Genomic DNA, 27448 nt, shown 5'->3' on the forward strand with positions numbered 1-27448 from the left:
AACCAGTATGCTCCAGTGTATGGTTGAGCTGCAGCAAAGGCAGCTGGAGCACAGACTGCCACTACAGCCCCTGTGTAACCAACCGCCCTCCTCCCCAAGTTCCATAGCCTCCACACCCAGACGCCCAAGAACGCGGTGGGGGGGCCTCCAGCCAACCAGCCACTCCGCCACAGAGGATTGCCCAAAAAAAAGAAGGCTGGCATCCAATAAATTTTAAAGTTGTAAACTTTTAAAGTGTTGTGTGGCATTTTCCTTCCCTCCTCCACCACCCCTCCTGGGCTACCTTGGTAGTCATCCCCCTATTTGTGTGATGAATGAATAAAGAATGCATGGATGTGAAGCAACAATGACTTTATTGCCTCTGCAAGCGGTGATCAAAGGGAGGAGGGCAGGGTGGTTAACTTACAGGGAAGTAGAGAGAACCAAGGGGCGGCGGGTTTCATCAAGGAGAAACAAAGAACTTTCACACCGTAGCCTGGCCAGTCATGAAACTGGTTTTCAAAGCTTCTCTGGTGCGTACCGCGCCCTCCTGTGCTCTTCTAACTGCCCTGGTGTGAGGCAATTTGCCTCAACCTCCCACCCCGCCATAAACGTCTCCCCCTTACTCTCACAGATATTGTGGAGCACACAGCAAGCAGTAATAACAATGGGAATATTGGTTTCGCTGAGGTCTAAGCAAGTCAGTAAACTGCGCCAGCATGCCTTTAAACGTCCAAATGCACATTCTACCACCATTCTGCACTTGCTCAGCCTGTAGTTGAACAGCTCCTGACTACTGTCCAGGCTGCCTGTGTACAGCTTCATGAGCCATGGCATTAAGGGGTAGGCTGGGTCCCCAAGGATACATATAGGCATTTCAACATCCCCAACAGTTATTTTCTGGTCTGGGAATAAAGTCCCTTCCTGCAGCTTTTGAAACAGACCAGAGTTCCTGAAGATGCGAGCGTCATGTACCTTTCCTGGCCATCCCACATTGATGTTGGTGAAATGTCCCTTGTGATCCACCAGAGCTTGCAGCACTATTGAAAAGTACCCCTTGCGGTTTATGTACTCGCAGGCTTGGTGCTCCGGTGCCAAGATAGGGATATGGGTTCCGTCTATGGCCCCACCCAGTTAGGGAATCCCATTGCAGCAAAGCCATCTACTATGACCTGCACATTTCCCAGGGTCACTACCCTTGATATCAGCAGATCTTTGATTGCGTGGGCTACTTACATCACAGCAGCCCCCACAGTAGATTTGCCCACTCCAAATTGATTCCCAACTGACCGGTAGCTGTCTGGCGTTGCAAGCTTCCACAGGGCTATCGCCACTCGCTTCTCAACTGTGAGGGCTGCTCTCATCTTGGTATTCATGTGCTTCAGGGCAGGGGAAAGCAAGTCACAAAGTTCCATGAAAGTGCCCTTACGCATGCGAAAGTTTCGCAGCCACTGGGAATCATCCCAGACCTGCAACACTATGTGGTCCCACCAGTCTGTGCTTGTTTCCTGAGCCCAGAATCGGCGTTCCACAGCATGAACCTGCCCCATTAGCACCATGATGCATACATTGGCAGGGCCCATGCTTTCAGAGAAATCTGTGTCCATGTCCTGATCACTCACGCGACCGCGCTGACGTCGCCTACTCGCCCGGTATCGCTCTGCCAGGTTCTGGTGCTGCATATACTGCTGGATAATGCGTGTGGTATTTAATGTGCTCCTAATTGCCAAAGTGAGCTGAGCGGCCTCCATGCTTGCCTTGGTATGGTGTCCGCACAGAAAAAAGGCGCAGAACGATTGTCTGCCATGGTTCTGATGGAGGGAGGGGCGACTGATGACACGGCTTACAGGGTTGGCTTCAGGGAGCTAAAATCAACAAAGGGGATGGCTTTACATCAAGGAGTATTTCAGGCAGGACTTCACGGAGGGTTCCAGTAAGAAATGGTGCACCTAAGTTATTGTTCTTATTGGAACACGGAGGTTAGTCTGGCCTCTGATTGATACATGGCTAGATTTACCTCGCTGCACCTTCTCTGTGAGTGACTGCAGTGTGACCTAGAGGAATGAGTCCCCTAGATGGGGGGGGGAAGCAATGAGTACAAAACAAATCTGGTCTATTTCTTGTTTTGATCCACTCCATCTATCTTTTACATCTTTGGCTGGCAGCAGACGGTGCAGAAGGACTGCATGCCATCCACATCTCAGGGCTACTCGGCAGAAGATGGTACAATACGACTGCTAGCAATCCTCATCTCTTGCCTGCTCACCATAAGATGGTTCAATAGGACTGACTGCAAGACTAAAGAGAATGACTTGATCAAGTCACTCCAAATTTAGTCCCTGCGCCCATGTCTGCCCAGGGGCTCCTGGCCGACGTGGCCAGGAGCACCTCGGACATGACGAGGACGGCTACCAGTCCTATTGCACCGTCTGCTGCCACAAGGCAAGGGGTTGCTGCTACTGTGTAGCAATGCAGTACCACGTCTGCCATCACCCAGGAGACATATGGTGACGGTTACCTGAGCGGGCTCCATGCTTGCCATGGTATGGCGTCTGCACAGGTAACTCAGGAAAAAAGGCGCAAAACGATTGTCTGCCCTTGCTTTCACGGAAGGAGGGAGGGAACGGGGGCCTGACGATATGTACCCAGAACCACCCGTGACAATGTTTTAGCCCCATCAGGCATTGGGATCTCAACCCAGAATTCCAATGGGCAGCGGAGACTGCGGGAACTGTGGGATAGCTACCCTCAGTGCAACGCTCTGGAAGTCGACTCTAGCCTCGGTACTGTGAAAGCACTCCACCGAGTTAATGCACTTAATGCACTTAGAGCATTTTCTGTGGGGACACACACACTCGAATATATAAAACCGATTTCTAAAAAAACGACTTCTATAAATTCAACCTAATTTCGTAGTGTAGACATACCCGAAGACTGATGCACAGAATTCATTTAGCTTCTTTGCAATGGCTTTGTCTTCCCTGAGTGCTTCTTTAGCACCTCAATTATCCAGTGGCCTCACTGATTGTTTGGCAGACTTCCTGCTTCTGCTGTACTTTAAAAAAACTGCAGTTAGTTTTTGAGTCTTTTGCTAGTTGCTCTTCAAATTCTTTTTTTGGCCTGCCTAATTATACTTTTACACTTCACTTGCCAGAGTTTATGCTCCTTTTTATCTTCCTTGGTAGGACCTGACTTCAAATTTTTAAAGGATGCCTTTTTTCCCCTAACCACCTTTTTACTCTGTTCTTTAGCCATGGTGGCATTCTTTGATCCTCTTACTAATTTTTAAATTTGGGATAAACATTTAATTTGAGCCTCTGTTGTGGTTTCCATGCAGCTTGCAGGCATTTCACCTTTGTGACTGTTCCTTTTAATTTCTGTTTAACTAGCTTCCTCATTTTTCTTTAGTTACCCTTTCTGAAGTTAAATGCTACTTTGGTGGGCTTCTTTGGTATTTCCCCCCTCCCTGCCCCACAAGATATTAAATTTAATTATATTATGGTTACTATTACCTAGTGGTTCATCTATATCCAACTCTTGGACCAGATCCTGTGCTCCACTTAGGACTAAATCTAGAATTCCAGGACTAGCCACTGCAAGAAGCAGTCATTAATGGTGTCTAGAAACTTTATTTCTGCATCCCTAGCACGTGTCTCAGGACAGAAGTTAGATATAGTCAAAGGTTGTCTGAAAAGGAACTACAACAGGTATGACAACCTGTTTTTATGGAAAAGTAGGTAAGAGACAAGTGAGAAAGCTATGTTTTCCCTAGCCCTCCAGACATATGTGACAGTCAGTAGAAAAAGGAAAAAACTAAACTAATTCAGGTGAAATCCTGGTCTTAATAAAGTCAAGGGCAAAACTTCCCAAATATATTGTTTCCACACAGCCATGCTACAGAAATCAAGTACATAGTCAAAAAGTAAACTTATTGAGCAATAACTGGCAATTAGGAAGCAGGTGCAATTCTCTCAAGACTTACATTCCATAGCTCAAGGGTGTAACCTAGATTGAACTCTTTGGGGCAAAGACCATTTTTTTAATAAGTGCACAGAACCTCTACAATGGGGCCGAGATGCTGATTGGAACCTTGGATGCTATACAAATAATAAATACTTCTCTCACTAACAATTCTTAGTTCCTCTCTACTTTATAGAAAACATATTTGTAGATGGATTTAGAAGTACTGGTATCCTGAAAAAATATTCAAATAATTTTTTAGAGACTTAGTATAAAGAATCAAACTTCCTAGATCCAGTACAACAGGGGTCGGCAACCGGCGGCACACGAGCCAATTTTTACTGGCACACTGCTGCCAGCTGGGGTCCTGGCCGCCGGACCTGCTCAGCCTGCTGCCGGCCTGAGTGAACAGAACCCCTGGCCAGCAGCAGGCTGAGCGCGGCCGGTGGCTGGGACCCTGGCTGGCAGGAGCCAGTGGCCAGAAACCCAGACCGGCGGCAGTTCTGTCGGCCAGCCCCACTCAGCCCGCTGACGGGCGAAGTGAATGGAACCCCCTGGCTGGCAGGAGCCGGGTGAACCACTGCCAGCCTGGGGTTCTGTCCGCTACCCAGCTGAGCCCACTGACAGTCTGGGGTTCCAGCCACCAGCCCCTTGCCAGCCTGCTGCTGGCCTGGGATAACAGCGGCCAGCCCAGCTCACCTCGCTGCTGGTCTGGGCTTCCAGCCGCCCGGCCTGGGGTTCCAGCCACCCAGCCCTTTGCCAGCCTCTGGCCCTGCTCAGCCCTCCTGCCAGCTTGAGGTACCGGCAGCCAGCCCAGGGCTCTGCTCCTGGCCTGGGCCCAGCGCTCTGCAGCCCTTATCAAAAATTACACTACAATTAGCTTAAAAACTTGAAAACTTTGTATATTACAGTAATCGTTAAAAATGTATAATGTTAATAAATACATAGGTTTGATGAAACAAAGTAGTTGCACTTATGTGCCTGTGCTTAATTTGTGTTTTTCATGATTTACCTTCTAAAAACATCTTGCATGTCTCGCACCCCCAGAAAGGGCATCTTGCACCCTAGATTAAGAACCACTGCACTAAACTGATAATATCTGCATTTTAATTTAATTTTAAATGAAGGTTCTTAAACATTTTGAAAACCTTGTTTACTTTACATACAACAATAGATTAGTTCTATAATATAGATTTATAAAGAGAGACCTTCTAAAAATGTTAAAATGTATTACTGGCACGTGAAACCGTAAATTAGAGTGAATAAATGAAGACTCAGCACACCACTTCTGAAAGGTTGCCGACCCCTGCAATACAGGGTGGTTACAAATTAATTTAACCAGTTTCAGCAAACCTTCATTGATTTGGAGTGCTACTTTCTCTTGTAGCTCCAAGACATCAGATAATTTATGCATCTAACTGGGTAAAGCTACAAGCTACTCCATCCACTCTGTCCTGGAAGTCTTTGTGTCAGCTGGAAAAGAAGAGAAAGCTTTAAGACAACTACAGCAAGGGATGAAGCAGAGGGGTCACTATGACTGGTTTCTCCTCTTCCTGAGAGTGCATCCGATTCTAGATCAGGTAGTACCTCCTATCTAGAGGACTCAGGTGGAGGAGGCTAAAGAATCTCCACAGGATCCTTCATCTTCTTTGGAGGAGACTTCCCGGGAGGCGGACACCTATGCCTCTTTTCACTACCTTTCACTAAGAGACCACCGATGCAGAAGGCAGAGGATCATAGGGCCTCAATCTACAATACTTACACAAAAATATATTATGGATCTGTACAAGGAGACACCTGAAGCACCAGATTTTTTCCTATATTATGAATCAGGCTCGCCGGGATGTGGAATTGCAGCAGTGTGGGATGAAATCAGCTTATCAGAGCTAAGAAGTCCACCACATTAAATTTGGATCCAGCAGCAACTGTATACATCCTAGATCCTTTGAGAAAGAGAGCTTGAGCCAGACCCTGGGTTCCTAATTGTATCAACACACTTATCCACACTCTGCTGAGGGGAAGATAATTCCATAGAACATATTTGAAGGAACTAGTCTGACAAGTCCCCTGGCAGAAATAATTGAGGCTCTGCACAGATGACTGTTTCACATCATCCAACAGGGCTTCTATCAAGTCTCTGGAGAATGCTGGGTCAGGCGATTTGACTAGACAAGTCCAGCAAGCACCCCAGTGCAGACAAGTGATCTGACTACATCCAAGAAACCCTATAATTCTGAAAACTCCTAGGATTTGGAGATGCTTACCCCTCTGGGATACAGCCAGATCTAATGGCAATATCTTGCCAAATAACGGCTTTTTCTCCCCTGTGGCCTCTTGGAACTAATGGCTGAAACTATAAATCATTCTTTCCTTGACTTCATCTAAAGAACACTGATACCCTGAATGGAGTAATTTTCCTCAAGGCAGAAAAGGCACTTTTCATGCCTATCTGATGTAGGATATAATGCAGGGCAAGAGAAAAAACGTCATAAAATCTTTTTATTTGTTTAGACTTATGTGCAATATCTTGCACAACACCAAAAATGACCTAAATTTACCCCCAAATATTTGAGGAAACATTTGAAAAGTAAAAATAATAAAACAAACTTTTTGGCCTTCAAGCAAATACAACCTGCTCATCAGTGGGTGTCTATCCACTGGGCAGGACTGGCAGGAATATGGAAATGTAATAATGCAGCTTTTGCAGCATTAGTGTATGCTTGAAAACAATTTTGGAAAAAGTTACTACAGTACAGAAATTAAATTTGTGCTGGAAAAGTAATCAACACTTTAGCTAAGATTAAGATCCCAGGGTGCAGCCAGTTCAACCAGGCTAGAGACTGGAGAGAAATTCAGGGGACTGGGGAAGGAATCCTCTTCCCCACACAATAAAGTGCTTGCAGGAACACTCAGCAGAAGCTATTTTACCTCAATGCATCTAAAATCTCTTATGGGGAAGGAAGAATGGGAAGATCCACAGAGCAGCATGCCTCCCACTCCATGTACAGTACTTTATTGCAGAGGTGATTCATACATAAACAGTGTTCCATGCTATGTGGAATCTCTTTCTCCCCTAACCTCCCACACTTGTGAGGCTACAGAGAAGGGAACTGGATTTGCTCCATTGACTACAAAAAGGGGTTAGTACCTTCCGCATGGGAATAAAAACAGCCAAAAGGAGGAATGGATTATTATTATTATTATTATTTTACATTTACATCCATGAATAAAAAACACAACCATCACAACTTGGGAAAGCCAGACCATAAACTCCTACATTATTTTGTGGTTTCAGATAATATCATGGTTCACGCAATCTCTAATGTAGTAGTTTAAATCATCATCAGAAACTTCAATGGCATGAAGTTTAAATCATCATCAGAAACCTTACATAGCTTTGTAAATTCCCAGCAAATTTACATCTGTTCTGCTGATCAGGTTTGATCCAAATAGCAAGGATTTGAGTTAAAGCAAGAACAGCCTTGTGAAAGGAAAAGATTATACAGGAAGTTTAATAACTCAAGAAGAGTCCACAAATAAGAAACATACATCAGACCTATGTGAGATTCAAGCTTTCCTTTTTTAATAATCAAACTGCGATGTAAAAAAAACCCACACAAAGTGTAAAATTATTCCTAAAGTAGAAAAACTATACAAAATAAAATATAATCAATAAATAATGGAATTGCTAAAACTAAAGCAGTGAAATGAAATAAAACCAAATGAGTAATATTACATTTAATTCAATTCTCAATGCACTACTTGTACATAAAGCCAATAAGGATTATCAGTAAATTCAGGTTGTCTTGGTTGCTTAAGTATCCGTTTTAAAAAAAGGATTAAATCATGTTCTAAAAGCAACTTACCTGTGACGTCAGTTTTGATGTCAGCAAGCTTAAAGAGAGGTGCAACTTGTTCGTAATAAACATGAGTAGCTTCTCTTTTATGACTGTTTGGGTTAACAAATACTTTTAGGGACTTTGGTCTATTTGGAAAGCCTAAAAAAAAAAAGCACAAAAGGTTTCAAGACAAATAGCATTTGGATATTTTTACAGGTGAATCAAACTTTTTAAGCAAACATCCTTGAGATTACTGGGAAAGCTTTATGTTTTTTAAAAAACTAAACATATTAATAAAGTGTTTTTGACTTGGTTTGAGGGTAGTAGTTATAATAAACCTAGAGGCCCTTACTGTCTTCTTGAATGAGTGTGCTCATTATTTTAATCTGACCCTTAATCCTGGGGCCACTGAAGCTCTGACCTGCTTATTAGTCTACAGCTAAGAATAACCAGTCGGAACAAGTTAGTCACCACCACCTACATCATTATGTGCCAGTAACAGTGAGTCTGATTTTGAGCTGTAAAAACCGAGGACTGCTCCATAGAGTAACTGTTTCTTTGGTAATTCTCTACAATGTATGATTTGAACAAATTCATAATGAATACTAAAGTAAATTAATATCTGTACATGCGTGCTCTCTAATAGAAATACCTACATACATATATGTGCTCTGTGCAGTACTGCCTTCAAGTGTAAATTCAGAAAACATGTAGTACAGTTTGTTATTTATCTGTAAGCTTGCATAAGGGTTCAAGAAGGTTGTGAGGGAACAGCATTAATACTACCAGAGCTGCTGAACATAACACTTTCAATATGAAAATGCCTTATGCTCATTTGTGCTAAGTGAAAAAATTATCTCCAAAGCCAGAAAGAGACATAACTAAAATTTTACTTCTCACCCTAAATGGGACATAGTTCAATCCCTAAAGCCAGATACATCTTGCAATTGCTGATTAGGATCCCTGCCCTTTCTTCACTCACCTTACTTTGAAGATTGAAAAGGAATAACACAAAACATCTGAACACCCATCTGAACATTTGAATTTTAAAAGGTGCCTATACCATACTCTAAGAGATTCAACAAATACTAATAATAAAGCTATTTCAATATCAAGGAAAAAAAAGATATTTTTGCGTTGAAGACAATTAACTTTTCCAAGTATCAAAACCTTGGAAAACTCTAGGAATAAAAATAGCACGACTAACCCATTTGTTTTGAAGAATGTAAATTAAAGGACTAAAAGTATTAAAGAATGTTTACTGTATATTTTCATATTCACTGAAAACTGAAAGGAAGTATAGAAAATCTAGCCCAGTTCTTCAAATGTTGATATATAATCTTGTCAAGATTAGCTAGGAGCATCAAAATTAAGGACACAACAAAATAACCTGATGCTAGAGGAAGCAAATGTTAATCACAAATCCCTTCTTCCATAAAAGCCTACAGTAACTTTAAAACTAGTTAATCCACAATGAGAACCCATACAAAACTAGAGAGACTAATATGACAGAGACTCAGCATGTTTACTGTACAAATTTACAATAAATGATCTGATCTGCTCTTCATTCATCATTGCAACAGTCTGGCAGAGTGAATCACTTTTGATAATTATCCCTTAACATACTGAGGACCGCCAGGATGATATGCAACTAGAATAGGCACAATAGGAACACGAAGCAAAAATACTTGAGAGAACTGAATCTTCTTTGAGTGTTATACTTGTTTTAGAAATTTTGGTCATATGTACATTTGAGAATCGGCTTCAGAGATTCTTGAGAAATTATGCTTTAACTTAAAGACTAATTAGAGTTCCCCCACCCCAGAAGATCTGTATATTTTTGGCATTTAGTTTCCTTGTTTTTCAGATTCCTCACATTATGGTGATAGCTCGTCAAGCAGAAGGAGGCTGGACAGAGTTACTTCTAGAGCCTTTCTACTCCTTCCTTGAATAGGCCAGGATGTGTCTTTTGGTCCCAACTGCTGGTTAGAGAGGTCTCTTGAACTAGAAATTTACTGCCTTCATGCCTGAATGGACACTGCTACCAACTATCTCTGATTAAAGGCACAAGGGCAGATGTGAACCTGAAGCGGGCATCCTTAGAGACACTACTCGAAAAAGAACCATCAGGTATGGCTCATCCTGGGTATTTAGATCATGTATATCTTTACATCCTGGAAGAACAATCCTTGGTTTTATGGTATTATCTAAGAGAGCATCAGACAAAAAACAAATGTGTTGGAAAAAACTTCCGAACAATTCAATTATAAATTTGCATGACTCATCCAGATACATTTCCATAGAATTCTCAAGGGAACCTGATGCTGGGCTCTTTTCTTCTTCCAATATCACGGATCCTCAAAGAATAGCTAGCACTCTTGCAGTAGATGAATCCTCAAGAGATATCAGTTGAAGGCATGATTCTCCTACAGAAACAAATATCTTCACAGAGAGGATACTAATGGCCTGCTCCCTTCTTCCAGGTATATGTCCTTCCTTCCCTGAATATCTGTACTTCAAACAGAATACTTAAAAAACTCCTGGTAAAATCCACTCAAAAGACAAGCCATATTTCATCCAGAAGACAGTCTGTGTCATTTTGGGTTCAGCTGCTGAAACTGACATTTATAGCATTTGCTATAACCAAGGTATATGCTTTTATGATGTTTCAATATTGAGTAATATGTGTACTCAATAATGTTAATGATTACTAATTATTTTTATTTTATATTAACTAATTTTTTAGACTATGAGAAAGCAAAACAAGGAAAGCAATGTAAAAATATATTGCTGAACCACCATAATAATGTCATTATCATAGTGATATAAATAAGCAAAACAGCGGAAAACAAAAGGTTATTAGGCTGTTACACTTCATAGTTGCTACTATCAGACTGTTAACTCAAGTAGTTTACTGTAGAATTACAGTGACCTCCGATACTATCTTAATATTTTTCAAGTAGATAGACTATAAAGAAGTAATCAGACTTAAAAATGTAAAAATATAATATAATTAATTAGAACAAAAGTGGGACAAAAATTCATTTTCATGAATTATTACTTTGTCTAAAGTATAAAGAGAGAAATCATGTAAGCCTGTAGCAGAGGTAGGATTCCTATGTTTCCAGTATTTTTACCTGTGGTGAAGTAAGCTGGCTTCAACCAACTTGGGGGGGAAAATAACTGTTTAAACTTTACACCATATCACCATTTTAATTGTATGTTGTCTAATTTGTTTGTAAAATATATATTTAAACTACATGAACAAACAAATCTTACTATGAACAAACTGGGGAGAGAAGAGTCAGGGGTTTGTACAGAATATGTGAAAAGGTGGAGAACTTTGAGGTGTTGGAGAACTGTACGGATAAGACATACACAAAGAATGGAGTTATAATTTCACTACCTACCCAGGATCAGGAGAAAGGGTGAGAGAGAGAGAGGCATAAAAGAGATAGAATATTGCTACCCCACTTAAACTTTAACATAAAAAAATTAAAGTTTTAAGTTTTCCAAGATGCCTGTGCCCAAAAAGGACTATGCAAAGTATTAAAGGAATCTGGGCATTCAAATAAGGATAGGTATACGGCACATTTTAAAATCTTAAAATGGTAAATTTTAGGAGACTTACATCTGAAAGTTTCATCATTTTACCACAAATTCATGAGTGCAATTTTTTCGCCCTATAAAGAATCTAAATTGCAATTCTAAAAATTAACAAATTGGTCTATCATTTAAATCTGGATTATTCTTTTCTTTAAAAAGTGAACTATTATTGATAAATAGATTGGAGATATTATATGGATCCTAATGTGATTCATTGACAGGAGAGAGCTGTTAATAAAAAGAATAAATCACAATAATGTTGTGTTGTATACAAAATTTCTGCTTTTTAAATATTAACAACTTAGCTGGTTTAGGAAAAACAAAAAGAGCTAAAAAAACAAAACTTTATTTATAAAAAAGCAAGCATCATTGACTTAAATTGACCAGTCACATGCAATTGATTGTTCAATATTTCAGCATGAAAAAATATACTACGCTGATTATATGATTTTGCGTGTACTAAATGGTTACCAATAAACATGACTGGAAGGTGATCATGACAATAAACACTGGTTCAGGGGAACAGTGGGGAAAAAAAAGTTTCCCATCCCATAGCAAGTGTTAAAATGCAGCAAACGGGCCTGGACTTCTGAATAACGTATTCGTCAAAAAACAATTTCACCTTTAATGAAAAATTTTGTACAAAAACAAATTATGAATTGAAATCTTCAGAAAATCTCTTGAAATTAATAAATAATTATTGGTAACTCTTATTCCCAACATATACAATAAATAAGATTTACTACTAATTTGAAGCTGACTTCAGTCCTTCAGCCCTCGGGTATCCTCACAAACTGATATTCTGTTATATTGTTTACCGTAGCTCCTCCATCTGAAGTGGACTAGCAATCTAAAACAGAATGGCCAACTGTTCCTCTGGTACTAACACATGTGCTAATATGCACTAGTTTAAACTTGATCTATCAGTGAATCAATGAACCATGAAGGGTGGGGGTTAATCAGGGTGTTTGGAAAACAAAGGCTCATAGGGCAGGAGAGACGCTACTCTCAGGCACACATCTGTGCTGTTTTCAGTACTTAGCTTTATGGCAGTAGGTTTATGTTACAAAAGTTAAGAGCTTGGAATCATGTCAGTGTCATGTACATTTATAACTATTTTATACAATAAGCAACGTCAAGTATGTTACGCATAAGAAAAACTAATAATGTGAAACAAAGATTTGTTAGCGTAACTATGGATACGCCACAGTTAATGTTACACTAACCAAAGTTAATGTTTAACATTAATAGTATAATTAAAACTTCATGCATGAAGCTGCAGACATTAACATTAAATCTTAGTGTGCGAGGTGTGCTGCAAAGCAGTACATAATATAAGAATGTATTATATTTTAACAGCTACTATATCTTTTAGTTTCAAGCTAAATTTTAGATTACTACCCACTGAAGAAAAATAAATAAATAAATAAATAAATAAAATAAATAAATGCATTTAAATGCTCAGGGCCAAAAAGTTAAAGGCTTTCTAATATACTTTTATTGAATGTCTACAAATGTCTATTTAGAGTCATATCAAATCTAAATTATTGCAGATAAAAACATTGCTGAGTATTGTTACATCTCTCTTCTGGGTCTTTTGGTTGTTTCCTACTAACAAACATACACTAATTTGTACTAAAGACCGTATTCTCTTAAATAACACTTTATTGAAAGAAAGGCTTATTTCTTTGTATGTAACCGTATGAATAAAAGCAAAAAAGTCATCTTTCTGAAAATGTTGAGTCTAATTCAGAAGACATAAAATAAGTTATGTACTTATTCTTCATTTGGGGCACTACAGAAAAAATGAAAATATGTTATAAAACAGAGGTCTAAATAACTACATATAGGTGTTCAGCTATGAAAAGGCTGAGCATTGTAACATAGACAAGATAGAGTTGGAACTGAAGTTCTCAGAAAGCTGCACTCTCTACAGAGTAGATACTCTTGGAACATATGTGATTACACACAAATTGGAAGCTATAGAGCAGTGTTTCTCAATCTTTTTGATACCAGGGACTGGCTTGCTGGGTTCCTAAACTGTGTCAGGGACAGCTTGTGGATCAGTGCCGGGCCATGGACTGACTGTTGAGAAATTCTGCTATAGAGAATACTACCCAGAAAGAGGATAAAGGGGCTGGTGAGGTGGAGAATACCACATACCAGGAACATTAATATAGAAAACAACCCACAAAAAAGCAAAATGAAAATAATGTTTATTTTGCATTTCAGCAAAGGTTTTCACGAGGTCTTCATCAGAACTGCCTTCAAAATAGAATTCATGTCAATTCACCCATACTAAAAACTTTTTGTAGTTTAATTAAACAAAAACAACAAAATCTTGACTTTTTCCATATAAGATACATAAATCAGTAATTACTTCTATTTTAGATTATTAGGAACGCATCCTTAATTAATATTTACCTACTTTGCCCAATAAAAATACATGTTTACGATAGCTGCTCACATGTACACATGCAGTCACTTTGGTAACCCACCTACTTTTCATCTGCTCCAGCCTAGGTATAATAAAAAATCACCCATGTAAATAATGCAATAATTCACCTGAAACATCATCTATGTTTTAGATGCAATGCAATGAGAGATGCACATATAATCTGTAATAATTTTTTTAAAAAGCACAAAACTTTGCAGATTTTTCTGTCACTGTAAAAAGTGAAAACAAAACTTTTGAGAAATTTCCAATGAGTTGCTTTTGTAAAGATGTCTTTCATAATGTTGCTTTGAAAACAAGCTGTGGGTCAAGGCCATGAACACTCATGGCTGATCAGGGTAAAATTTTCCAAAGTACCTACTATGACTTAAGAGCCTGAATGTTATTGAAAGTGAATGGGACTTAGGCAATTCTGAAAATTTTACCCCTAAACAATTTTTAAAAAAAAGTTTCTATCCTATTCCCAGCAGAAGGTGGAAGAAATTTCTAAGGAACCCTCTTAATTACTAAAAAGTATAAAAACTAGAAAATCCATATTCCATTGAAAATTCTTCCCTCCTATGTTTGACATACTGATAACTTGTTGTTTTTTTTTTAATCTCAAATTATGCTCTTTGCCTTATTCTACAAATTCTGCTGCTGAAGTACCTGCATTTCTTCCATATATGTATATCATGTCACTTTAATAATACTGAATTGTCACTGTTGATTTTCTAGATATAGTTATGGGGAGGGGTTGTCTTTTATTTCTTTGATTTGCCTTCAAAAGTGAATTTGTACTTGCAAAATTGAAACAAGAAAATTTGTGGTATGGGTATTTTTGTTTTGTTTTTATTTGTTTTTAAAATGACATATGAACTACACAGACTTTCTTTGGTACTCTGGGGGCTGCAGATTCCCCATACCCAGAGGGTTAGAGAGATAATGTGTATTCTCCCCTGACACCTAAACATTACACAGTTACAGGTCTGCAGAGGGAATGGGACTGACAAAAGAGCTGGAAATAGCCACATTGCACATAATACTTTTCTAAGATCCAGGGGGGTTCCAACTGAAAAGCCACAAGGGGGTTACATCTAGCTGAACCCAAAGCAACCTGAGTAGGGATAGTGCAGCTGCCACTGGGGAACATATGGCATCACAGCTCCTGATGAATGCAGGGAACTCAAAGAGGAAAGCACAGGCACTTGCTGCTCTCCATAAAGTAGCCTGTGCTTATGAGTATTCGGAGATCTGCAGGAATCTTGGCACTTTTGCATATATAGATGTTTAGGGGTAAAGCCCCTGCCTGACCTTTGAGGAAGAGGGAAGATGAGAAACACCTCAAATACTCCTATTCAGAAAATTTAGAGGAGAATGCAAGCAGAAATAGTAATAGATTTATTATTTTGCCTTCACTGGTATCTGCTTTTGATAACAGCTGGGTGGGAAACAGCATTCCTGTCCTGCAAAGACTGATATTTTAGACATTTTTTCCAGTTCTGCATCAGGAACAAACTAAGATGTTTCAATATTTCCAAAGAGAAACCACCCAAAGCAGCCAGTTGCCTAGTGGTTAGGGCATTCATCTGATGTGACAGTCCCAAATTCTAATTTCTGCTCTTCTTGATTCAGAGCAAGGACTGGAAGCTGGATCATCCACATCGCAGGTGAATGTTGTAACCACCAGGCTATTGGCTTTTCTGGGATGGGTCTCTCTCAATCTCTCCTGTTGGAGCTGTCCTGCTGGGTATAAATTAAATACAAGAAAGGGAGAGAGACTTTTTAGCCTGGTAGTTTAGGCACGGACTTGAACCTGTCTCCCCCATGTGTCAGGTGAGTGCCCTAACCACTAGATTGCTTTGCTATTGGCTATTCTGGGGGGGACAGGTCTCTCTCTCTCTCTACCCAACACACCTTTTAGATTAAAATCAATGTGCTCCTGCAAAAAGTTTGGTTTTGACAAACCGGCATTTTCCAGTGAAAAATTGTTTTGTTAAAAATTTCCTCGCCATCTCTATTCTTGACAGAGTGAGGAACTTGTCTCCTGTCTTAGTGTCTTTAACATAATTGAAACAGGAGAAGGTCATGAATTACCATTTATTAAAAGAATGGTCACATTAAAATATGGAAAGCTTTGGATTCAGGATTCCAGCTTCTGAGACTATGGTTCAGCAGCAGTTTGATAGAAAGAAAAACAGTCTTCATTGTTATAGACTAAGTAAAACTCATTTACTATTAATAGGCTGTGACCACAGAGATATAATTTTGGAGATCAGTCAGATATACGCTTCTTTGTCACAAACTCATTATATTCTGCATTTTTCAAAAAAAGAGATGGAGAAAAACTATCACAGAGTGGAGTTTTTCTTGTTTTCACTAGTAATATAGTTTTCCTACATTTGATATAATTATCTATCATAGAAAGAAAATAAAAGGATTAAGTCTCACTATATAATAATTTGTTCTTGTTAACCTAGCAGAAGTGCATGGAATTGACAATTCTTTAAATTACACACTGTATATCATCAGTGAAAGCCACTATAATGCTCTTTTCATTATTGAATTAAACCTATTTCTTTTCCAGTGCTTCTCTCTCACTGGGAAAACATTAGTTTAGTTACTAAAATATATATATATTGCTTTTTACTCTGAAAATATTTAACTATTCTTTTCCAAACACACATACCACCTATAAAACATTAGGATAAATTCTACACCATCACACAAGAGCAGAAGTATGGTGAGAAAACATGAAGCTTAAGAATCAAAAAATAAATAGCAAGAAGAAGAAAGACCATAATAAAAATGGCATAAGAGATTCTCTCTCTTTCTGTTGGTAGGCGCTTTCATTTTGCACTTTAGATGCTTAAAATGCATTTATATTTAATACTTATTTGCTTCTTATATCTGTTTTTTTCAGCATGTAGCCATCACAAAAAAATCAATGACCTGCTTTGAACACCTACAAAGAGGTTCATATTAAATTGCAGTCAAATTCCCATAAAGTTAAATACTGCAAAGTTTATTATTATTGTTACTCTACTGAAGTCTAATGAGGTTAATAAGGATTTTCTACAAAGTAGTCTTTTTTTTTTTACTCCCTCCCCAAAATACTGAGAAATATTGCTTTTCCCCCAATTTAGCATTCTTTTTATAGAACTTGTAAAAAATTATTGGATCAAATTCTCTGTTGGTGAAAACTGACACAGATCCATTGTCTTTAATGTAGTTTTCCAATTTGCACCTGCACAGATTTTGGCCGAAAGTTTAAAAGCAGCATGTAAAGAAAAAAACTGTGGTGATAAAAAGAATAAAATCTTTGACCTTCCTGGTATGGAGAAACATATTTAAATTATCTGAAACAGTGGCATAGACTAAACCAGGTCTACTTTCTGGGAATCCCCACTACCAAAGTATGTTCTCATGGTTGCTGGAGAATAGCCTGCCAAGTTGATCTGCCAAGGTGTTTTAAAGTGAAGTGCAGCACATTGGTGTGATTTAATTCAGAATGCACCAATCCCTTGTAGCTTCCTGACAGAGTGGAGATGATCTTGCTTCCCCATGCCTGTTCACATAATGGATAGTTGTGGTACTCTCTCTCAACAGTTGCATATTGGATCTTGAAAGAGGAAGGAATGCTTTCATGTCAGATCAGTGGCACTAAGCTCTAGGACATATATATGCAGGTGAGCTTCTTGAGAGGATCACAGGCCCCAAATCCGAAAGTGATTTACATAAATCCCCCATCCTTGAATGGAAGCATCTGTCACCACAATCTTGGTAGGTAAAGGTGAAAAAAAAAAAAAGGTGTATGTGTTGGGGGGGGAGTTCATTGGACATCTGAAGAGGATCTTCCCATCATTTAAACTAGGAGAGTACTTCTTATGGGCCTGCAACCATCATATGTACATATGGTGTCTGATGGGTAATCTTTTAGCTGGTTGGGGAGACCTATTATTGTTTGGACTCTCTCTTGTGGAAAGTAAAATCTCATTGACCTGGAGTCTAAGGTCACTCCCTACCCCATTGCCAAGTTTCAGAGCCCGAGCTCCAACCTGAAGCCAGAAGGGGCATTCTCAGGCTTATAGCCCTGGGACAAGTTAGCTCGAGACAACTTATAAATCTGATGACTCTTTTGTTTCTGTTTGCCACGTGCCAGGTACAGACTGGGAGGCTCGCTTTCAGTTGCAATATAGACATACCCTAAGTCTCATTGAAAGTCAATGGGAATTTAAGTCCTATTTTCAAGAGTAATGTAGGAGCTAAGCATTTTAGAACATTTTACCCAGGATTCATCTCATCTAGCTCTCTCCTGAGTCCCCTATCATCTTGCTTCTGTCTCCTCCACTCCACTGGAAATACTCCTGCTGATCAAATAAAAATGTGAAGACCTGAGCAGAAAACATTCCTTATTAGGGCTGTTAATTAATAGCAGTTAACTCACATATTAGCTCAAAAAAATTAATCATGATTAATCGCCTTTTTAATCGCACTGTGAAACAATAATAGAACACCAACTGAAATGTATTAAATATTTTCTACATTTTCAAATAACTGATTTCAGTTACAACACAGAATACAAGTGTACAGTGTTCACTTTATATTATTTTTATTACAAATATTTGCATTGTAAAATGATAAACAAAAGAAATAGTATTTTTCAATTCACCTCATAGAAGTACTGTAGTGCAATCTCTTTATCGTGAAAGTGCAATTTACAAATGTGGTTATTTTTTGTTACATAACTGCACTCAAAAACAAAACAATGTAAAACTTTAGCTCCTACAAGTCCACTCAGTCCTACTTCTTGTTCAGCCAATTGCTCAGATAAACAAGTTATTTTACATTTACGGGAGATAATGCTGTCCACTTCTTATTTACAATGTCACCTGAAAGTGAGAACAGGCGTTCGCATGGCACTTTTGTAGCTGGTATTGCAAGGTATTTACTTGACAGATAAGCTAAACATCCATATGCCCCTTCATGCTTCAGCCACCATTCCAGAGGACATACTTCCATGATAATGACACACATTAAAAAAATGCATTAATTACGTTTGTGACTGAACACCTTGTGGGAGAATTGTATGTCTCCTACTCTGTTTTACCCACATTCTAACATATATTTTGTGTTATAGCTGTCACAGATGATTGACCCAGCACATGTTGTTCGTTTTAAGAACACTTTCACTGCAGATATGACAAAAAACAAAGAAGGTACCAACATGAGATTTCTAAAAATAGCTACAGTACTCGACCAATGGTTTAAGAATCTGAAGTGCTTTCCAAAATCTTAGAGGGACAAGGTGTGGAGCATTCTTTCAGAAGTCTTAAAAGAGCAAAACTCCCATGCGGAAACTACAGAATCCAAACCACCAAAAAAGATAATCAACCTTTTGCTGGTGGCATCTGACTCAGATAATTAAAATGAACATGTGTCGGTTCACACTGCTTTGGACTGTTATCAAGTAGAAACTGTCAACAGCATGGACGCATGTCCTCTGGAATGGCAGTTGAAGCATGAAGGGACATATGAATCTTTAGTGTATCTGGCACAAATATCCTGCGACTGGCTACAACAATGCCATGCAGACAACTGTTCTCACTTTCAGGTGACATTGTAAACAAGAAGCAGGCAGCATGGTTTCCCGCAAATGTAAACCAACTTATTTGTCCGAGCGATTGGCTGAAAAAGAAGTAGGACTGACTTGTAGGCTCTAAAGTTTTACATTGTTTTTTTTTTGGTACATAATTCTACATTTGTAAGTTCAACTATCATGATACAAGTACTTTAGTGCTATCTCTTTATTAGGTGAATTGAAAAATACTTTTTTTTTTTTTTTAACAGAGCAAATATTTGTAGTCAAGAATAAATGTAAAGTAAGCACTGTACACTTTGTATTCTCTATTGTAACTGAAATTAATGTATTTGAAAATGTAGAAAACATCCAAAAATATTTAAAGAAATGGTATTTTATTATTGTTAAACAGCATGATTAATCGTGTGATTAATTGCAATTAATTCTTTTTAAACACCTGACAGCCCTATTCTTTATTAATTCATCAAATTGCTCTCATACTTTACTATAAACTGCTGTAGAAATATTATGACTAAAGCACATTTCCACAATTAATCTGTTTACTTTTTAAATGTAGATATTTTACTATTATTCTTCCTCTTAAATTTTACATTAAATTGCAATAAGCAAGTTTATAAATTTCCTTACTGAGCAAAAGGTTTCAACAACTGTAATCTTTGTGTCCTTTATACTGAAATATTTACCTTTTACTTTCCAAACAATAAGCTGTTCTAAGACTACAGTAACCCACATTCAACATTACATACAGAATACATACATATTACAAAACTAGTCCCGTAATAAAACTGTGATGAAGTTAGAAATGAGTTATCTTTGAAAAAGTGCTTACCATTCAAAATTTCCTTCAAACATCTAAACCAGGAATGGCAGTGGTCTTCACTTAAATTATTAAAACTGATGGCAGAGTCCTTTAGTTTATTTTCTTTTTTCAGGCATACAAAAACTGTGATACCTAACAACATACCGCCTTTCTTCTGTCCTGCAAAACGACGACGTTTCAATTTTACAGAAAATATATCTTTCATTTCAACAGATTCCTCTTTACAGGGTACATTCATATTGGAATGACCTGTTAAAAGAAAGAAAACTATATTAACAGTATGAATTAACCCATATCTCACACTGATAGAAACCTTATATTTTATATATGCTATGTTTTATATTTTAATTGTTTGGTCGACATCTTAAAATGTTGACTTCTTGTGCATCAGTTTCATAAATCACTGGTTGTGTTCTTTTCCCAATATTCTAGAATTCAAGTTTAATATCCTGTTGTAAGAAATTAGCATTGTTTTATAGGTCTTGAGCCTCCTTTTTTACATTTAGAAATTAGAGAAAGTTGTATATACAAAAATTGTAAATCCCTCCATTCTGTAAATCTCTCTATCCCTTAATTCAATCTCATAAAACAAGCTCTCTGTGTCCATTAAATCACTGCATGGTCTTAGTAGCAGCCATCAGTATGCCAGCTTTATTTTCTCATTTGGTATAACTGCATGATCTTCAGAAATGAGAACGGTACTAGATGAGAATACTAGAAAATATTAGATCAGAGAAAGCAAACATCCCCCCACCACACACACACACACAGAAACACACCAAATAAACTAAACTAGAACTGGGTCACTGGTATTATTAACTTCTATTTAAATTTTCAGTTAAGTTTGGCTTGGAACAAAACAGCCTCAAATTCTAGTGGCAATTCAAACCCACAGTCCCTGGAGACTGGCAATGGATTGGGAGCACTATATCAAGGTTACAAAGAAGTTTCTTATGTATCTTTGGATGCCAGACCAGTCTCTGGGATGCATGTTTATGAAAACTGATCTTGAGGATGCCACCTTGAAATACCTCTTTGAGAAGTACCATTGACCCATTTAAAGCATATGCAGGCCTATCCCCTCCTGCTCTCATATCAGAAAGTAGAGAGAGTAGATTCCTCAAAACCAAACTGAGTTTGGGTTGCAATGACATGCGAGAGATTATCCTATACCCTAGGGAAAGAGTTTCTGTATCCTCTGTTTAATCACAACTCCAATGTTCCCCCCTTCCTGGGGGGTGGGGGGGGGAGAGGGAAAGCCCTTACTTCAGAAAGCTCTTTAAATCCCCAAGAAATACTTTGTGCCTTCCTCTTTAGCAAACCCCATAAAAGATTCTGTTGAATGAATAGTTAGTTGCCACTAGCAATCTTGAAGCACAGGGGGAGAAATTGCAAAAGGAATTTTTTTTCTGGAGGTGGTTTCAAATCTTACTTTCCTAGGATTGCAGAAGAAAAAACTTTTTTTTTTATATAACCCTTAAGGTTTGAGCAAGGACTTCAGAAGAGATACCCCACTTTGAAAAGGAAAGTAACTTGTCTCAATTGTTCTCACAGTTTAATGGGATGGCACCAGAAAGTTCATCAATCCACTGAATTGCAAGCCTTATTTTTAGAAGATAATCTAAAAACAATTTGGGAAGAATTTATGTTATGAGGAAACATTTGTCTCAGATTCTCTGACTCTGCTTGGCTCTGGATCACCTAATGGAATGGTGAACATTAGCAATACATCTAAGTTCATCTCTGGCTGACTACAAGGACTGTATTGATAAAGAAAACCACAAGGAGGAATAATCAAGTATCTGTTTCACAACGGAGACAACCTTTCTATCCAAACAAGCTAGAGTTAGTCCTACAGTTAATGCCAGAAGGGACCATCATATCATCTAATCTGATTGCCTACATATCACAGGCCATTAATTTTCACCTAGTTATCATATTGAGCCCAATAACTTATGTCTGACTGATGCATAGCTTGTTTGGCTGAAGCATATTTTCCAGTCTTGATTTGAAGACATCAATAGATGGCGAATCCACTCCTTCCCTTGGTCATTTGATCCAGTAGTTAATCAACCTCACTGTTAAACATTTGTACCTAATTTCTAATTTAAGTTTGTCTGGCTTCAGCTTCGAGCCACTGATTGTGGTTATGCCTTTCTTCATTGCATTACAAAGCCCTTTAGAACCCAGTATTTTCACCCCATGAAGGAACTTTTACACTGTAATCTCGTCTCTTCTCAATCTTTTCAATAAGCTAAACAGATAGAACTCTTCAAGTCTCACTGCAAGGCATTTTCTTCAGCCTTCGAATAATTTTTGTAGCTCTTTTCTGCACCTCTCCAATTTATCAACATCCTTTTCAAAATGTGAATACCAGAACGGTACATAATATTCCAACACTGATCTCACCAAGACCATATTCAGAGATAAGTCACCTCCCTACTTCTACTAACCTGTTTATATATCCAAGGATCACATTAGCCCTTTTGCTACAACACTGCACTGAGAGCTCACGTTCAGTTGTTTTTCAACTATCCTAGAGTACATCTTATAGAAAAAACATCTCACATCGATTTTAAAATTGTCAGTGACAGAGAATCCAGCATGACCCTTGATAAATTGTTCTGTTGGCTAATTACTCTCACTGTTAAAAATTTACACCTTATTTCCAGTCTGAATTTGTCTACCAGAGGTATGCAAGTTAAGGTAGGTCACCAGAAGGTGACAAGCATGCTTCTCATGAATGGAAGATCACAGCCAAGCCTGGCTGTAATATGTTGGAGGATTTGGGGTTAACTTTGCCCTATAAGACATAACAGTAACTAGTTAAGAAAGTCCAGGTTCTAGAATATGTATGTTTTTATTTTATATGTAACCATGTTTCCAATACTTCTACTTGCTATCGTTTCAATTTTTCCTCTTCATTAAATAAACTTTTGCTTGTTTTCATTATAAACATTATGATGGGTTTTCCCAGGGTGCAACCTGGAACTGGGGTACCACTGAGCCCTCTGGATTACCAACCAGGGCTCCCTCTTACACTATGCTGTTGTGACAAGTTGCAAACCTCTAGTAGGTACTGCATGCATACAGACATCCACAGGCAGGGACACACCCAGCTGAGTTACATGAATGCTTCTCCCAGCCATTCATGAACTAATAATAGTGAGGCTCCAGCCAATTCCCCCCAGCTCTGCTCTCCAGTGCTATACCATCCTGTCCTGGTCAGAAGCCTGAGCAGTATATGTTTATAACCCAGTTCGCCCTTCCCTCAATGTGGAGAGGACATGCACCAGTTTTTGTTTCTGAGCAGATTTCCCAAGCATTTCAACCAAAACACACTGTTTTAGGTAAAACATAAAACAAGTTTATGAACTACAAAAAGATAGACTTTAAGTGATTATAAGTGGTAGGCATAAAGGATAGAAATGGTTACTAAAGAAAAAAATAAATGCACAATCTAAGTTCTATAAATTTAACAGGATTTGAATCAAGCAGTGTCTCACCCGGATAGATTGCACAGGCAGCTAATAGATCTTCAGTACCAAGGCTAGAATTCTCCTCTTGCCTGGGGACCACCTTCCCCCTTCCGGACATGTTTTCAGGTCTTTAATGGGGGGGGGGAAGTGAGGCCAAAACATGCAGCCACTGTTCTCTCTTTTACATCCTTAGTCCCTGTGCCTAGAAGTCACTTGTCTCGACATGTCCTGACAGGCTTCCCTGATTCTCTCGGTTAAGTAGGCCCCCTGGTGTGGTCTTGTGCAATGGGGTCAAGCAGTTCCCATTGTGTGGTGCTTGCACAACTGTCCTGGAATTATAAATCCCTTGATTACAACTCCCCTGCTTGTTAATGGCCATTGAGTACATTCGGTCATACCCTCCTGTGAGTGGTTTGCTTTCTTTGAATGCCATTAGCAAACTTACAACATACTTCAGTAACAACCATACGGCAAAATTTCAACTTGATACACACTAACGCTATACACATTTGGACAGAACAATAGGTTTCAGCAGATCATGGCTTTTCATATATCTTACATGGCATGCTTTGTATGAAACATATCAATTATATGACAGTGGTGAATATGGGTTTCCAGGGTTGCTTACGGGTAGAGTGCCACAAACATATCTAAGTGTTGTATGATGATCTGAGGTGTAACTGACAAACTGGTATGCACTGTTCCTTTGGGAGCAGGGAATTTGTGAATTATCTAAGTGTCCAGTGGACCAGGTTTGGACACTTTGAAGATTCGGGAGTTGGAGCGTGCCTATTGCTAATCTGCAGAAAGACCAGAGCCTGAGTAGGCTGAGAGGGGAATGCTTGTGTTGTCCATGGCTGATGGAAGTGACCCACAGCAGGCACAGAAAAGGCGGCTTCTCTCTAATGACAGGTGGTAGCAAGGTGCCTCACAACCCTGGATACTCGCACGAAGCAGCACAGTGGCATAGTTGGCAGGCTCTCCACTTGCTGGTTAACTAAGGGTCATACTCTAGAGATAATACAGACCCAGATGCAAAAGTGAGAAGATAGAAAATAACTGTTTCCAATTTGTTTATTTTGGGTAAGGGAAATAAAAACAAAAGAAAAGCAGGAGACATATGCTAAACATATTAGAAAGCAGCTGGGAAAACTGTGCACAGAACGTGGCTTGAATGCTACAGAGAAAGATGTGGAAGGAATGAAATCTCTACTCATGGAATGTGATAAGTTCCAAGGAGATCTGACTGATCCAGCAAAAGAGCCCGAGACTGAGGGAGGCGTAGGTTTAGAAAACCAGCCTGACACAGCGTCCAGCAAGGCAGCCCTGGACCTTGACTTGACCAAGATAGAGGTCCAAAAGCTGGAAATAGCAGAGAAGACCAGAAAACTGGAAATAGTAGAGAGAGTCTTATAAAGAAGGGAAGAAAAGAACAGCACGAGGAGGCCAACCAGAGAACACTAGAGTTGGAAGACCAAAAGCATGAAGGTCAAGAGAAGAAGCTAGAAGCAGAAAAGCAACAGCCCAAGAAAGGGAAGTGGAAAGGGAATATAACCTTAAAAGGATGGAAATGCAAGAGGAATATGTTCCTGGGTTCCCAGAGGTAAACTGTGAGGAGGAAGAGACAGCTGAGAGAAGAGAGGAACCCTCTGAACCCTTGTCAGAAGAAAGTAGCCATGTGTCTCCAGAAGAGGGGATTGAGCACTCACACACACACAAACCCCAACACACCTTACATGACTATGCAGGAGTGTGGATGAGCAGGAGATTAATGTTATCTCATAAGTTTCCAAGCAATATACTAGTACCTCATTGTGCATACTATACATAGAAAGGGCTCTGCTGAATTTTAAGAATATTGGTAGGAATAGTGGACTGATGCCTGCAAAACCACCAGATTTCAGAGGGAGTTAAAAACATTCTGAGATCAAAATCTCTCACACCCCCAAGTTCTGTATTCTGCTGGTATCGAATAGATGCACAAGAACCTTGCAAGACTTATGAATCTGATGGGGAGGTGACACTAGCAGAAAAAGGCAGGGGCAAGACCTGTCCACAGCTCTTACATCATAGAAGTTGGTGAGTGTCCTTGCCTGCTGATTACCAATATCCATGCAGATTTTATTATAGGCAGAGCAGGTACCACCGCCTATACTTACGGTTGTCCTATCCTTCCCATTATAAAGATCAGTTTGGAGTGTTTAAAACTTTGTTAAATTTAAATTAAGACTGAAATTTTCCACATTAAATGCCTGCCTCAAACTGGTTTTTGTTTGTTTGTTTTGTAGGTTCCAGTTAAAACAGTTCATACATTTCTGAGAATGAGATTAGGGGGAAATATGTTGTTTTGTCCAGGTTAAAAACAAATTCATACAACTGTTCCACTGAGAAGCTCTACTACCTCCACTCTTGGATACAGGGACTTGATATTTGCCAGGGAGTTTGCCTCTGTGTCAGCTGAGCCTGTTCTTGTTCAAAAACATGCAGATTTAGCCAAGTTTTAAGCCTTTGGGGGAAAAAAAACAGTTCACAGAGGCTCAGTAGAGATTTGTTAAAAGTTTGGCAGCTAAATTAATCTGAAGAGTCCATCTGCACTGAGAACACTCTAGCCCAGGACTGAGCAGGACTTTCCCTGCAATTGCTCCTCTACACTCCTGCACACTGCAAAATTGAGAGTAACATCACTGTTTTTCCTATGCTCCCCATGCCTACAGGGTGAAGGACACCACCTGGTCTGAATGCGGAACAGACCGTTGCTGGAGTAGACTGGGAGGATGAATGAATTGAATAATTAGTGAGGCTACTTTCTGTGATACCCTTGTCTCATTTGTTACAGCAGTTGGAAGACACGTAGTGAATAAGGCAGAGGACTGCAGAAACAGAATTATTAATTTTATGCTTAAGGTAGCTGAATACTGCCCTGGAGAACTGGATTGTATTCCTACCTCTGCTATACCGTTCCTTTGTGATGCTAGACAAATCACTAAACCAAACTCTTCCTCATTTTCTGGGTCCCCAACTTGAGATCCTGGAGTCTGATTTGCACAAGTGCTGACCACTCACAGCTGCAATTGAAGTCAATAGGAACTATGATCTGAACATGTTACATAATGCTAAGTCCTTTGTAGTATAAGGTCCTAGCTGTCTCAAATCAGGCACCTAAAGTTAATGGATATTGTCATAAATATAAAGGGAAGGGTAAACCCCTTTGAAATCCCTCCTGGCCAGGGGAAAGCTCCTCTCACCTGTAAAGGGTTAAGAAGTTAAAGGTAACCTCGCTGGCACCTGACCAAAATGACCAATGAGGAGACAAGATACTTTCAAAAGCTGGGAGGAGGGAGAGAAACAAAGGGTCTGTGTCTGTCTGTATGCTGCTTTTGCCAGGGACAGAACAGGAATGGAGTCTTAGAACTTTTAGTAAGTAATCTAGCTAGGTATGTGTTAGATTATGATTTCTTTAAATGGCTGAGAAAAGAATTGTGCTGAATAGAATAACTATTTCTGTCTGTGTATCTTTTTTGTAACTTAAGGTTTTGCCTAGAGGGGTTCTCTATGTTTTTGAATCTAATTACCCTGTAAGATATCTACCATCCTGATTTTACAGGGGGGATTTCTTTATTTCTATTTACTTCTATCTTTTATTAAAAGTCTTCTTGTAAAAAACTGAATGCTTTTTCATTGTTCTCAGATCCAAGGGTTTGGGTCTGTGGTCACCTATGCAAATTGGTG

At 39.0% G+C, this 27448-nt stretch overlaps 1 protein-coding gene across 8 annotated transcripts in view; it reads right to left on the minus strand.

Annotated features, from left to right (window-relative positions):
* Positions 1-27448, minus strand: part of CERKL (CERK like autophagy regulator) — a 97554-nt gene that overhangs the window by 32915 nt on the left and 37191 nt on the right. For 7 of the 8 annotated variants that reach the window (XM_078847985.1, XM_073306061.2, XM_073306062.2 and 4 more), the window contains exons 2-3: positions 20250-20489; positions 7806-7937 (exon numbers count right to left, since the gene is read on the minus strand). In XM_078847985.1, the coding sequence (XP_078704111.1) occupies positions 7806-7937; positions 20250-20489 (372 nt within the window). The remainder of the gene's footprint in view (positions 1-7805; positions 7938-20249; positions 20490-27448) is intronic. The other variant, XM_073306063.2, reaches the window with a different exon arrangement.

Source organism: Lepidochelys kempii, chromosome 11 (assembly GCF_965140285.1).
Source record: "Lepidochelys kempii isolate rLepKem1 chromosome 11, rLepKem1.hap1, whole genome shotgun sequence".
NCBI lineage: Eukaryota > Metazoa > Chordata > Testudines > Cheloniidae > Lepidochelys > Lepidochelys kempii.